Source organism: Falco rusticolus, chromosome 13, assembly GCF_015220075.1.
Source record: "Falco rusticolus isolate bFalRus1 chromosome 13, bFalRus1.pri, whole genome shotgun sequence".
Lineage (NCBI taxonomy): Eukaryota > Metazoa > Chordata > Aves > Falconiformes > Falconidae > Falco > Falco rusticolus.
In genome coordinates, this window is record NC_051199.1 from 5716121 (window position 1) to 5732097 (window position 15977).

Consider the following 15977-nt stretch of genomic DNA (forward strand, 5'->3'; position numbering starts at 1 on the left):
TGCAGAATTATCCATTTTTAACTCAATCTCCACCTGCTAAATTTTGAGTGCTTATCTGATAATGCATCAAATTGTTGTTGATGTTGTTTTTCAAAGGCTGTTTATTAAAACTTTGGTTTCTTCATACAACTGGTTATTTTTTCTTAATTTATTACACTTGACCTCTTTAATAGGCACAAGGAATACACAGGGCTAGATGCTCACTTGCTGTAAACAGATTTGTTGAAGTTGTATTTAAAACTGGAACGGGACAATTTTAAAATTGTAAGCTTGATCAGAAAATTGTCTATTGGAAACGTTAAATCTCAGCCAGTAGAAAGAGCCAGGCTTTACAGACAAGGCTTATACAAAACCCTCCGTGACCGCGATGCTGTATTTAAAAGCAGAATTTTTAGTACCAGAGAAGCAAAGATGTTTACGATACCCCACTTAAGAGGAAAAGCACTTGTCTTGGTTTTTTTCAGAAAGGTCACATATATGATCCGGTAGCATTTCACTCAAATTGAAACACTATCCTGGACACATGCAGACTGTGCATGTCTGTGGCAAGCCTACCATGAGAGATTTCCACGAGTAACAGATTGGTCATTAGCCTGCCCCTATTTAGTGTCATTGTGGAAAATTGGCTCAGCAGAGGGGTTTGAGAGAGAGAAGTGTTATAATCGGAAGGCAAAAGAGTCATCCATTGCTGCAGCAAGCATTGCCTGAATTTCCACCTTTAATCTTCGTGATACCTGTCCTCTTAAGAGCACATCAGTATTCCATCTTTATTTTTATGTATGTGATCTGAAAGATGCTGTTTCAGCTGTGAAGCATTTCAGCTAATTGTTTAAAATGCCTCCATAAGCTCCAGCCCCAGCTGGTTGAGGTGCCTGGAACAAGGCTGTCCTATTCAAGAAGTGCTTGTGTGTTGCAAGGAACTGTTCATTATTTTAATCATCTTCTTGCATTTTGCATAAAGCCACAAAAAGATTGTCATTGGCAGTTAATCTGATGCAAATTCTTGTCTTCTCTCCTAGGACTTTTATTCAGGCAATTATTCTTGTGGGGTCAAAAGTTGAACCTAAGGCTATGTATAAGTCCTGATAATTTTTAACTTTGTGGTGCAGTTTAATCATACAGATTTTCATTCTTCATTTACAGGCTGTGCACAGGGTGAAATCCTTTTCTTAAGGAACACTGTTTAACTGCTACTAGATTGCAATCATGTTAATGGAAACTGCTTATCTAAGTAATTATATACTTATGTGTATGACCTCAATAATGTTACTGCAAGTTTCTCAGCAGCAAGCCCTATTCTAGCTGTGCAGGATTCCATCTCTGAAGGCAAAAGAAAATTGTGACTCCCAAGCAGCTTGAATTCTTTGGAGCACAACCAGCCATGTCACAATTCTGGTGATTTGGGAAACTGTTGACTCGGTCACAACAGCCACCCTGCAGGAAAACTTGATCTCAATATAACATGAGCTTTGATTACACACAAAAGATGACCAAGACCTTCAGGACTTGTCCCACACTTTTATCTGTAAGCAAATCACTCTTCACTCTTGGATGTCACTTTTCGCATGTGTTGTCTTAAGGGGTCCGGTTTTCTTTTCTGAAACACAAGTTACTGCTTTTATTGGAACATCTAGAGCCTACAAGTGATTTATGTTCTCACACATTGAGATTCAATCTGTAAATAATCCAAGTGGCCCAGAAGTCAAAGTGATTCCATTAAATGTAATCTCACGTGGTACCTCCTCTCAAGTAAATGTCTAAGCAAATGGATATGTTTGTTAATTCCTGTCAATGGATGCATTATAATGGTACCCACTGTTACGCTTGTATTTTAGTGGACATCCTCTGCAATGTCAGTCGTGGATCAGTCTGTCCTGCCTTAAAAGCGATAGGCATTACTATATACTGAAATAAGTATTAATCACAAACGTTAATGATTTGGATGCAGAATCTGCTTTGCAGAATTTGCCTTCTAGATTGATAATAGCACTCTTGTACTGAAGACGAAGACAACTCCCGCAGTGATATTTCAGATGGTGTCTGTGTGTCATCACCCCTTTTAATTTACATACATACAGGCAGGTTAATCAGGAATTACCTGGCTGTCATTAATTCCAGTTTCCATTACTGTCAAAGACTCATTAACGCTTCAGAGACTCTGTCTTTCAATTATTTAGATACTTTGCATACTAAGCAGTTCTACCTTTCCTTTTATATCTCTTTAAGCCTCTTCCAGGCAAAATGCACTCCCTCCTTAAAAACAGTGAGAGTTCATTTAACACTTTGTTGCTTACTAGCATACCTTCACTGACGCAACAGCTATGAATGTTCCAAACATCATTGCATTTTTCAGTTAATAGTGATTTCAGGCTGATTCTTTAATCTTCTGATATGTGAACTAACTCTTAGTTAGTTTAAAAGCAATTTATTTGCTTTTGATACAGAAATGGATAGCTCCTGGCTCTCATCCGGTATCATGTTCTTTCCCAAATTGCAGCATTTCTTTCTCCATGAAGACTGCCCATTGCCATGCACTATGCAGCATTTGTGGTTTAAGTAGGTACAAAATAAATGTCTGGGATTAGAAATTTCCAATCTGCAGCTTAATTCAGTATCAAGAAACTTCATGGGTTTTAGATATAAGCCATCGCAGGAATAAAATATATGAATTTCCATTCTTCCTTAGTATCAAAGCTATTATTAGAAAATTTAACTCCGGCCACTGTACTCCCCGTCTTGGAAAATGCACTTCAGTCAAAGCATTTTACTTCCTGTGGCCAAAATTAAGAGTTCGTGGTCACCTCAATTGAAAAGTATTTGTCTACAGCTACTTCAGTTCCTCTGAAAGCCAGATCTTCAGACGCATTTTATATGAATTCATGCCCCTAAGATAGCTATGTTTTTAAAGCTGTTTAAAAACTCAAGTTAAATTGTTTATATTTTTGCAATAACAAATATTCACAGCATTGACTACAATATCCATTCTACACGTATATATAACCCAGAGGTTCTTACAAGTCTATGTGCAATCATACAAATTTGTTCGTTTGCATATTAAATGAGACATTAGCAGCCCTCTAAGTTTTTAATGAAGAGGTGTGTATTCTGGTATTACTTGCAGAGTTGTTACTCTGGTAGTATGAGTTGCTATAGACTTTCCTGTAAGATCTAAGCTGACATTGTAAGGTTGTCATTTTAGCTCCAGTTCAATATTGGCTTGGTTTAATTTATGCTAAGAGAAGTTCATTAGCTAAACACTGACAGTCTTCTTCAGCCAGTTTTGCAGGAAAGCAGTTCCCACCCAACACTGAAATGTTCTATTTGACTGTTCTTTATACTTTTTGTTGCTATTTAGAATGCTGCAGCACCAGTGCACAGAAATCCCACTGTACAGGGTGACCTTGATATCTAGAAGATTGAAACCTGAAATTCCACACACTCACAGGGTGCCAAATGTCAATACACTGTTATGATATCTACATTGTATCTGCTTGCCTGACAGTTAAGCATGCTTAAAAATCACATCAGCACACCACATCGTCTAGTTTAGGTGTTGAACATCTGATAAACACAATTCTAAAACAGCTGCATGTTACAGTCACCTCAGGTTTCGGTAAAACCTGCAATATCCACAGGCATTATTCAGCAAAATATGGTGCATTCAAGACACAGCCCAATACAGCAGCAATGTTACAGATGCATACGACACAACAAATGCTTCTGCAGGTTAACAAGGTACATTTTTAGTGGGACAACATTCTGAATTTCCAAGGGAATGTCCACTCAGTAGGGTCACTGCCTCTACATAAATGTTTGGCACAGGTCCACCTCAAATTGGAATTTTCTTTAGAAAACTCTACTATAGTTTCACTAGAAGGGAAAAAGGAGATGACCCTCAGAGCAGAATAACCAGACATTATTTCAGTGCTCATTTCACAGCTATCTTAGAGGTGCCAAGACGGAGGCTAACAAATATTAGCTCAGCTAAAAGGACGATGGTTACAAAAAAGGAACTAAACCACAAAGTTTAAGGGGGAAGCTAACCTTTCAGCATAGGTGAATATCTAGTGAAACAGATGCAAGACATAGAACTACTACACAAGAGGTGTTTGAATTGATGCCAAGTCTGACAGAGAAGGGGAAGAGCACCTTTGGTCAAAGGCTTGCCAAGATTAAACTAAAGTTGCCAGGGGAGGGGAACGTCAGTCCATCCCTGTTTGTCCAGTCCTCCTACCAGTTTGGTGCCAATGCCAGCAAGAGATGCCTAGAGCCTGGAGGGGAATCACAGGGCAGTGGGGGAGCACCTGAAGAGCAGCATAAGGGAATTCCACGTGCTGCAGCCGGTAAGGTTCATCGGAGGCCCAGCTGAAGTGCCTCTGTGCAAGCACACATAGCATGGCGAATAAACAAGAGCAGTTAAAGTCATGCACATGCCTGCAGGGCTACAGTCTGACTGGAATCATGGAGATGTGGTGGGGTCACTCTTATGGCTGGAGTGTTGGAATAGGAAGGACAGGCAGGGGAAGAGAGGAGAGGGTGTCCCTCTATGTCAGCAACCAGCTGGAGTGCATGGGGCTCCATCTGGGGATGGATGAGGAGCTGACTGAGAGCTTATGGGTCAGGATTAAAGGGAAGGCAGGGACAGGTGACGTTACAGTGGGGGTCTGGTACAGGCCACCCGACCAGGAAGACCAAGCAGATGAGGCCCTTTACAGACAGATAGGAGCTGCCTCACATTCACAAGTTCCCATTCTCATGAGGGACTTCACCCACCCCAGTACCTGTTGGGAGAACAACACAGCAGGGCATAGGCAATCCAGAAGGTTCTTTGAATGTGTTGATAACTTCCTTATCCAACTGATAGAGGAGCCAATGAGGAGAGGTGCCATGCTGGACCTTTTTCTCACCAAGAAGGAGGGGCTGGTGGGGAATGTGAAGCTTAAAGGCAGCCTTGGCTGCAGTGACCACGAAATGGTGGAGTTCAAGATCCTTAGGGCAGCAAGGAGGGTGCACAGCAAGATCACTACCCTGCACTTCAGGAGAGCAGACTTTGGCCTCTTCAAGGATCTGCTTGGTAAAATATAATGGGATAGAGCCCTGGAGGGAAGAGGCACGCAAGAAAGCTGATTAAAATTCAAGTATCACTTCCTCCAACCTCAGCAGCAATGCATCCCAACAAAGATGAATTTGGGCAAAAAATCCAGGAGGCCTGCATGAACAAGGAGCTCCTGAACAACATAAAACATAAAAATGAAGCCTACGGGGCAGGGGAATTAAGGACAGGTAGCCTGGGAAGAATACAGAAAAACTGTCCAAGCAGTCGCAGATCAAGTTAGGAAACTTAAAGCCATGACAGAATTAAATCTGGCCAGGGATATTAAGGGCCACAAAAAAGCTTCTACAGGTACATCAGTGATGAAGGGAAGACTAGGGAAAACGTGGGCCCTCTCCAGAAGGAAACAGGAGATGGGATAGGGGGAAGACTGAGGTACTCCGTGACTTTTTTTTCTCCATCTCCACTGGCAAATGCTCCAGCCACACACCCAAGTCACACAAGGCAAAGACAGGGACTAGGAGAATGAAGAACTGCCTGCTGTAGGAGATCAGGTTCAAGAGGATCTAAGGAACCTGAAGGCGCACAAGTCCATGGGACCTGATGAGATGTATTTGCAGGTCCTGAGGGAACTGGCAGATGAAGTGGCTAAGCCACTATCCATCATATTTGAGAAGTTGTGGCAGTCTGGTGAAGTTCCCACAGACTGGAAAAGGGAAAATGTAATCCCCACTTTTAAAAAGGGAAATAAAGAAGACCAAGTAAACTACAGGCCAGTCAGTCTCACTTCAGTGCCCAGCAAGATCATGGAGCAGAACCTCCTGGAAACTATGTTAAGATAGATGGAAAGTAAGGAGGTGATTGGTGATGATTGGTGACAGCCAACATGGCTTTGCTAAGGGCAAGTTGTGCCTGACAAATATGGTAGCCTTCTATGACAGGGTTACAGCATTGATGTATCAGGGAAGAGCAACTGATGTCATCTGCCTGGACTTGACACTGTCCTACACAACATCCTTATCTCTAAACTGAAGAGACATGGATTTGACAGATGGGCCACTCAGTGGGTAAGGAATTGGCTGGATGGCTGCACTCAAAGAGTTGTAGTCAACAGCTCGATGTCCAAGTGGAAACTGGTGATGAGTGGCATTCCTCAGGGGTCTTTACTGGGTCCAGTGCTGTTCAGCATCTTTGTCAGCAACATGGACAGTGGGATTGAGGGCACCCTCAGCAAGTTTGCCGATGACACCAAGCTATATGGTGTGGTTGACACGCTGGAGGGAAGGGATGCCGTCCAGAGGGACTTCCACAGGCTGGAGAGGTGGGTCCGTGTGAACCTTGTGAAGTTCAGCAAGGCCAAGTGGAAGGTCCTGCACATGGGCTGGGGCAATCCCAAGCACAAATACAGGCTGGGAGGAGAATGGATTGAGAGCAGCCCTGAGGAGAAGGACCTGGGGGTGCTGGGGGACAAGAAGCTCAACGTGACCCGGCAGTGTGCGCCCGCAGCCCAGAAAGCCAACCGCATCCTGGGCTGCATCACAAGAAGCGTGACCGACAGCAGGTCCAGGGAGGGGATTCTCCCCCTCTGCCCCGCTGTCGTGACCCCCACCTGCAGCACTGCGTCCAGCTCTGGGGCCCCAGCAGAAGAAGAACGTGGGCCTGCTGGAACGAGTCCAGAGGAGGCCACGAAGATGATCAGAGGCCGGAGCACCTCTCCTACAGACAGGCTGAGAGAGTTGGGGTTGTTCAGCCCGGAGAAGAGAAGGCTCCGGGGAGACCTTGTAGCAGCCTCCCAGCACCTAAAGGGGCCGACAAGAAAGCTGGGGAGGGGCTTTTGACAAGGGCACGTAGCGACAGGGCAAGGGGGAATGGCTGGAAGCTGAAGGAGGGCACATGGACATTAGATATGAGGAAGAAATTCTCCCCTGTGAGGGCGGCGAGGCGCTGGCCCAGGCTGCCCAGAGCAGCTGTGGGTGCCCCATCCCTGGCAGTGCCCAAGGCCAGGCTGGACGGGGCTGGGAGCAGCCTGGGATGGTGGGGGGTGTCCCTGTCCATGGCAGGGGGGCTGGGAACGGATGATCTTTAAGGTCCCTTCCAACCCACACCATTCTATGAAACATATATGGTGAACAAACTCTTCTCCGATTCATGCAAATGCAAGCTTGGCCTGTTGTTCAAAGAGAAAACCAGCAACGTTAGGTTCAGATCCAAAGTCTAAGCTGGAAGGGCTGCAAAAACTAACCAAGCAGATGACACAGATCTCTAAGCAGAATTACATGAAAGTTGTGGCCAATGAGAGAGAAATGTATGACACTTCAAACACTGAATCTGAAACAAATTTCAGGTGTCCTACACCTGTGCAATGCTGTTCCCTGTGACAGCAGCAGCAGGGCTCCCAAAAGCTCTGCCTGCAACTGGTGACTGCAGCAATCACTGCTCAGGCATACACTGGCCTTTTAAAGTGGCCAGGAATTGTTTAGCTGGTATTAGTGGCCTGGAGCTTTGGTTCAGAGAGAACAATAGGTGTACTATTTTAGAGGCATTAAAGGTATTAGTGGCAAATCTGCATCGTGCGTTGTTTACCGCTGTACCAGTGGTACTAGACAGGAATTGAAAATTACTGCAACAGGCTGCTTGTTTTGAAACCCTCCATGCCATAAGTGAAAACATGATTCTTATTGTGGCCATCATTATAAAGACAGCGGTATTAATCAGCATTTTCTGGTTTTGAAATTAAAGAAAATAATAATATACTTCCATAAACTTTGCTGTTGCACTCCTCAAAAATTAATTATAGCTCATCTGAACCATATATATGATTATTCATTTAATAAGGAGTTACACTTTGATCTCTGCAGATTTTATATGAAAAGCAAATATTTTCACATTAAGTGAACAGACATGTAGAATATTTTAATTAGAGAATTATTTAAATTAGTGGGAAAAACCAGCAGCTAAAACCAATGCAGTTGTATTTTTATAACAACCTCAATATCTCTTTCCATTTCACTTGGCAGAAGCAAAGATAAACATATTAAGCCTTTAAATGGATTCCTATGGGAGATGAAAAACTTGATTGATCAAAATATAACAGGATACCTCTGCTGACACATCTTCCCAAGTTCAGATGTGCATGCAATTGTGTGTCTACTTTGAACACGCAGTGAAAGGAACCATGATACCATCACAGTTATGTATTGCAAACTCATAGCTCTGTGCTACAAAAGCCTTGCAGCCAGAAACAAACAGGGCAGGTGGGGGGTCCCAGGTTTTTCCCCACCAACCCTTCCCCAGGGTCCTGCACCCAAATCTGGGTCCCTCCTAGAGGTGCAGGGACAGGTTTATGCTAGTGCCACTTCCTCCTGCTCCTCCCGTCAGCAGTAGCACTGATGTAACTTCCAGAGGAGGACAAGAGGCACCACAGTAACTGCCACAGCATTAGCAGCATTTATCCCAAAGCTGAGGGCAGATTTGTTAGCTGTTTGACCCAGGCTACTTTTTCTTTCCAGTCAGGTGAGGGTGATACTTGTAAAGTTCCCAGCCATGGATATGGGGATCTTAGGAGCTAAAATCCTATTGAGAAACATGGCTAAGACCTGAGACTGCACTTCAAGCTATTCAGGTCATTCTAGCGTGACCCAAACCACAAGAATATCAAAGTGCAGCATGGTACACAGGACCTGCAAAATACAGCTCTAGATATACTGTGTTTTGGTCAGCTTTCAATTAAGAACTTTCTATTTCAAGAAAACTTCACAGAAAACAACGAAGAAACTGTAATTAAAATAGTCTTAATTTTACCTCCATTTCAAAGTTTGACCAACTTATCTTAGATTTAAGACAATGAGTGCAAAATGAAACTTGTAGACATAAACTGACCCTTGCTAATCTCTCAAACTGAAACCAACAGCGATGGCACAAAGCTGGTACAAACGACAGTGATCATCTTCAGAATGAATCCAGTAATCACCAACTTAACAGCTACCAGATTTACTCAGTCCTGTTTTTCTCAAATACTAGTGTCTTAATGCTATTGCAGGTGTATCATCCTAATGTAACAAAAAATCCTCTTTTACGTACTGAGAAGTATATACTCTCCCACCTTAAAGTAAGGTACTTACATACACTTTAGCAACACGTTTTACGCTATAATTTTTCAAAGTCAAGGCCAATCATGCGATGAAACAGCAATGCAAGTATGATGAGTGAATAACCATATCCCAGTAAGGCAGAAAAACCTTCCTGTTGCTTCCTATTGTGTTTTTCCTATACCTTGCTTTTACCTCCCAAAGAATGCAGTGTTTAGAGTAACAAAGTAATTCAGAAAAAGCTACGTAGATATTTTCAACCCAAATGTAGGCCATTTTTAAGACCAACTCCACACAATCTCTCTAAGGAAGGCTGCCAAAAATGAGGCCCACCTTCTACTTAGAAGTGCTATTGGTTTTCTATGAACCGTCGGGTGGCTGCAGGTGCTAACTGTAACTACATGTGTTAAGACCAGAATCAAACCTTTTCTCACATTTATTTTAAGCAGCAGTCGGTCTCCACGGAGCTGTAAAATCAAATTTACCGCTGACTTTACATTACAGCTGCAATCCTGCAGCATACTTTACCAAGAAGCAGTTTGGCATGCAAATGTGTAAGTGACAACATAATGGGAAGCTGGAATTCAGCTGATTATAGTTATTCTATTCCTTAAGTACTTTTCTTCTAAGTTAGCATAATTCTCTATTGCATTTTAAATTCTAACATTTTAGATCACAGAATAATCCAATATTCACTAATCTGATTAAACTTCCATTTCCTTTGACCCACACTTCTCCAAATCATCTACACATTTCACAGTGCACGCTTCTAACGAAACCTGCAGCACACGCTCCAGTTGCAACATGCGCCGTCACTCTGAGCAAGGTGAAAGCCACAGCTGGGACTCAGATTTTAAACAGCTATTTCAGCCCAACAGCAGACAGCAGCAGGACCTCAGTCATAAAACTGTGGAATTTATTAGATTCACAGAAAATGAAACTGCCCCCAGAAAGTTGCATACACATCACTGAAGATTAGATTTTTAGTGTGGTTGTTTTAATAATATGAAATATAAACTTATACTTATTGGCAATATTTTATAATTTATTTTGTATCTAAAATGTTTTCAATGATGGTAGAGTTCAATTGCTCAATTTGGTATGTTTAAAATAGAACAAACACTTCAGAAAAACATAACAAAAATGAGTTGTAATTTGGTTTTGTCTCACAACAGGCATCTTTCTGTTAATAACTCCCTGTTGATGGATGTGGGTTACACCACAAATTTTATAGTTTTCATCATATAAGGATCTTTCAATGTAAATTCACAAGTGTTTCCTTTACACTGTAGCAGAAAATAACCACTTTCTACAAATCAAATATTAACATAGCAAAGCAAATTGCAAACCTGGTGAGTGCACTTACTTACTGGGCATCAGTTCTCAAGAAAACTACTTTCTACATTCCTGTACAGACTTCAAATCTAAGTTTCTCTCTTGTCAAAACAGAACTAAACCAAACAAGCTCCCACACTCAGGAAAAGTTTGAAATTGCTTACCTTGAAGAAGCTCCGAAGAAAATACATTATGCTTAGCATTTTGGAAGGTTTGAAATGAGGAATTGTTCAATCTTTAGAACATCCAAGGCCTGGGTGAATTCCTACACTCCTGCTGTGTCTTTAGTTACATGCTTTCTTGTTGCTATTTTGGACGGTCTTAGTACAAGGGAAGCATATGAGCCATGCCAGGAGCTTATGCTAAGGAGTTGCATAACAATTAGGGCTTATCTGTGCTGCGCTCTACAGTACAGCAATGCAAACAGGTTTGTTCACAGTTTACTAGCCCCAGAACACTTCTACTAGGCATGCCCAGAATGATGCCATTGTATTTGCTAAAGAAACTAAAGCTATTTGTGAGTGCTTCTAAAAGAACTGGAACTACAAAGGACAGCACATGTTCTCTTACATCCCCCCCAGCTTTTGCTTTTGCCAACTGCAAGTTCAATCAGTGTGTATTATGCTTGCTGCAGCGTTTAAAAGCAAAGGCTCCCACAGTATGAGCTTTCTAGTTGCTATCTTTAAAGGTAAGGGAAAATTTTATAACAAGTCTTTTGAAGTGCAGAAGAGTAAACGCAATTTCAGTTTCTTCTTTTTTCTCACTTGACATTGAAGTCCCTTAAAGATTATCTGTGCTTCAGTAACGCTCAGCAACACAGAGGTGCAACCTATGCCACACTGCAAAGAATCTATCAACATTTAGCAGCCAGGACTGAGAGTTACAGGTAGTCTGCTCACAGTGCACTTAGAATTAAAGGCAACTACTGAGTGCAAGCAAGTTCTCAGAAAGGGATCACTCTGCATTACAGCAACTGTCAGGCACAGCCTGATACTGCATGCTTTCATTTATTTTTTAATCTAACTTCAGCTTATATTTGAACTATTCAAACCACACACTCTTAAAATCTTTACACCAGGAAGAGGTGTTTTAGGGAGGTGCTCCAGAGTAGCTTCCGATGCTCCATGCTGCTGGGCACAGGGAAGAAAGACAGAGAGATGTGCAGTGCACCCAGCACAGCAGGGTGGAAGGAGGGACACAATCCCCCACCATGGTTGCTGCTCCAGCACTCGCCCAAGACTATCACCAGCTCTAACCTAAAACATACTCTTTTACCTGCTCAGTGCAATTGGGATCTTGGCAGCATCACCCCCTCCAGTAAGCACATCCCCCAGTTGCCCTGGATTTGCAACACTACAAACCCCTCTACAACTTCCAGCAGCTATTCTTCCTGTTAGTCTATTTCAATTAGAAATATTACTGTTCTGGTAGTACATGTAAATAAGACATTTATGCACAAATCAAATACTTCAGAGCAGGAAGCCATATTTTACCATGTACACATTTTTTCTGCCATTGTGGGAACTGCATATGTTAAGCATAATACTGCCATAGGGAAGGGCACACCTAACTTGTTAGAAACCAGGCCAGTAATTTCTAAATTGCAACATAAGGTGCAAATGCAATGTAACCTGTGGTTTGACTTGCCAAAGGACAATGCTGCTGCATGAAGCTTGCTTCTGCCATCTCTCATGATTTCATGGATAAAAGACATACAGAAGATTTTTCCTTTAAATCTTAGTTCTAAAAGACATACATGTGTCAATATTATACACATCCAGCAATCATTTTAAGTAAACTTGGCCTACAATTTGGGATGAAAATTGCAAATAAAAATTCTAAAAAGTCTCAAAAAATTTCACAATGCAATATTAGTTTTTAAAAAATCTCCTTGGAGGCAAAAGGGCCTGGCTCAAGAGTTTTCAATGCTTTTATTTGTTAATTCTTAAGTTTAAATTATTTTGAAGGATTACTTTTCATGATTTATCCTGAAATTACTGTAATTCCTTTAAACCCCGCTTATTCAAGAAATTGCAGGTAGACTTATACTTCCTCCATGCCTCTCCTGGTACTGACTCAATGGACACAAGGTTCAGCTGAAGCATTCTTTGCCCAGGCCCTGACTTCAGACTCTTTGGGCAGAAGGAAATGCCCACTAAGATGACTCCAGCTCTGAGGTGCCTTGGTATTTATCTTTCACAAGTGAAAAGGAAGATAAAGATTTATTCACATATGAATTAAGGGGGTTTTAATAAGAATCAATCTATGCATATGAAAAGCCAGATTTTTGCTGCCCAATTTTTATCTACCAGTATTTCTAATATCTACAGAAGTGCCTGTGTTGTGAACAACATGCCAGAAGCAGGTCATTGCTGCTAGCCAGGGGGGTTGCCCTAAGAAACCGACTCCCCTTTCAGTTGCTTATCTCTTCTGAAATGAAGGTTAAAGCTCAATTGCCTATCACTCATGCTGTTCTTCCCTGCTTTACTTGTTTGTGGGCTGGAAATAAGGATGTTCCTTTTCTGTAAATCAGCTGAGATCTTTTCTTCAGATTGGTACATTTCTTGGACTGTTTTACTTCACCACACAGGATGGGCAAATTGCAGAGTATTCCTGTAATCCTGCAATTCCTTAAAGACAACACTACTATTAATGGAGCTCTGCTGTCCAAAACTTTGTAAAATTTACAAGAAACTTTCTAGAAATCAGGCCTTTGTGAGTATGCATCATAACATATGATTACAGAGCTACATAAGCCCTTTTACATTCCTGAAAAACACAGGTTGTATCAGGTGCCCGTGCATGGCAGCTGGCTGCAGGGCTGCACCTTCTTGATGAGGAGCGGCTGGGGCTGCCCCGTACCAGGCACAGCAGGTTCCAGTGGTCCCAGGGCAGGGCATGGCTGGGTCTCTCAGAGGAGCTGGAGGACCTCCATGACAGAGTGCTTAAGAAAGGGCCAAAGGCCACCCAACAGCAAGGGGTGAGGGACAAGGTGTGAGAGCCAGCCCTGTGGGCAGCAGGGTCACAGCAGGAGGTGTCGCCAGGGCCTGGGCAGGCTCCCCTGCGGTCCCAGGGGAGCCCATGCTGCAGCAGGTTTGTCCTAAAGGAACCGCAGCCTGTGGGAAGGACCCACACGGGAGCAGGGAGGAGGAGTGTGAGGAGGAAGGAAGAGCAGAGAGGGACTGTTGCTGGCTGACTGCAACCCCTCAATCCCCTTCCACCAGCCAGGGGAGAGGTGGAGGCATTGGGAATGAAGGAGTGAACTTCGACCCTGGGGGGAAAAGAGGAGAAGTGGAGGGAAGGCATTTCAGCTGTTGTCTTTGTTTCTCATAGGTAATAGATTAATTTTTCTAAAATTGCATCTGTTTTGCCCATTAATTTTTCTAAAATTACGTCTGTTTTGCCCATAACAGTAATTGGTAAGTGTCTTCCTCAATCCATGAGCTTTTTCATCTTATTTTCTCCCGGTTCTCTTGAGGGGGGGGAGTGAGAGAGCAACTGGGTGGGCGTCTGGCAGCCAGCCAACATCAATCCACCACAGAGGACAACTACAAACAGACCTAATGGCATTAAAGAGAATCTGTAACCTGAATTAATTTGTCTTATGATATGTGCAAACATCTAAAAGATCTCCCCCCTTTAGTTACATCTAATAAAGAAGTCTCTGACAGTAACTTTGATTAGCAAATCTATTAAAAGCTTTCTGATGCCCAAAATTTTGCATCTAGAACATCAGCCTACTGCCAGCAGACTGGGGTTTCTTCATAGCTAACCTTTCACAGTTTTCCCCCCTCCCCTTAAAAGCAAACAACGGGTTCCCAGGAGTTTACTATTACCAAGTCCATTTTCAGAGTGAGTTTATCAGTTAACAGAAATTTCACTTGCAAAACTGTGGTGAACATTTTTTCAGCATATGATTCTGAGGTTTCATTTGGTCAATGAGGATTTATCATCTTTGGTACAAGCATAGAGCTGTTATCCCTGAAGTGTCCAGGGCCATCCACTGTTGGCACTTTTCCTACTGGTCCACTATATAAATCTACAAGTCTTTTCTGCTTTTTAAAGAACAGCAGCTGGAAACTGTCACTGACTCATAGAACAAAATATCCATTTTGCCTTTTGCCACCACAGTAAAAAAAATACCGTTTAAACTGACATGGCCTTCAGCAGATTAGGTACTATGGGGTGCCTGGACCAAAGCATCTGTTTAAAGTTAGGTACCAAAACCTTGCAGAGCACTGAGACTAGGATTTTCTAAAGGCAAACAATTGGCACTGGAACTCCACTACTGTACTGGTGGAAGGCTTTTCTTCCCATGATTTCAATTCTTTGACTACTTCATGTAGCATTCACCTGGGTTAGTTTAACGTAATTGGGTATTATATAGATTTTATCATGTTGGCTTTCAAACCAACTAAACGTTAGAATACGTGTTGATGTCATTCCAGCTTTATGGCTGCAAAGGTCAAAGGTTGCCTTTCTGCCCCTTCTGAGAGTATCATATGCTTCTGTAAGATTCCTCCAAGGAACAACAATTTTGCCCAATATTGTCTTCCCCTTAGAGTACGAAGCCCAGAGACTTCATTTTTTCATGTCAGTAAAGACATAACCATCCTCTATCAAAAAAGGCATTGAATATGGCTCAGCAGAACCTTAATTTATATCCCCAGGCTCTCATAGTTTGAAACAAAAAGCTCCAACAATGAAGACTTTTAAGCTGTCACCCTGACCTGGGCAGTAAGGGACATACTGCAGGCAGCCATCACTAACAGCCTGAGCAAGATGACTTAAGTGACAAAACAGGTATTCTAATTTCTGAATGATCATGTCAGACACTTTCATCTCCACTGTAATTGCTTATTTGCCTTTAGGCAGTTCATTTGATTACCATTATCATAAAAATACACCTCTTGATGCAGCCCAACATGTTCGTTCAAGTACTCTTCAAATCTTTCTGAATTTCACTCCTGTAATCAAAATATTTAAATTTTCTGTCTTCATAGAAGGTAGGAGATTCTGGGCGTATAATGGGAAACTGTACCTTTGGGAGCTGAGATAGGTATTTCTGAGCTTTACCACAGCCTCGGCTCTCAGCTGGGTAAACATTTGTGCTGCTAAGCCAGAGGTGTCCATGCACCAACACTGTCCACCATTGCCCAGCAAAATCCCATTGCTTCCAGACATCAGTAAACAGCAACTAAGTTAGAACTTCTCAGGCTATGCCTTACATGACAGGACAGTTTACAAGCTGGTTTTAAATATGAGCTTCTAAAGAAACATAATAAACAAAATCTGAGTAGCAAAAGCCATGGATCAAACTTGCAAGGAATTTGGTCAATAATGGCACCAGCACTAATTTCTGTCAAAGTATGTATGGGGACTTGCTGGTGCTGCCACAAGGAGAAGAAATGCCACTGCTGTCACTTCTTACTCAGTGACTTCCTCAGACACTTCCCCTACCCACAGGCAGATAAAGATATTTTTACTGCAGTTTGACACCT

At 42.4% G+C, this 15977-nt stretch overlaps 1 protein-coding gene across 3 annotated transcripts in view; it reads right to left on the bottom strand.

Moving 5' to 3' along the window:
* The window catches only part of ARHGEF4 (Rho guanine nucleotide exchange factor 4), a 229055-nt gene that overhangs the window by 169253 nt on the left and 43825 nt on the right, over positions 1-15977 (bottom strand). The window contains exon 1 of one of the 3 annotated variants that reach the window (XM_037406134.1): positions 10641-10886. The exons of the other annotated variants lie outside the window; for them this stretch is intronic. Coding sequence (XP_037262031.1) covers positions 10641-10679 — 39 coding nt within the window. The 5' untranslated portion in view covers positions 10680-10886. Of the gene's footprint in view, positions 1-10640; positions 10887-15977 lie in introns of those variants that run through there. 3 annotated transcript variants of the gene reach the window in all.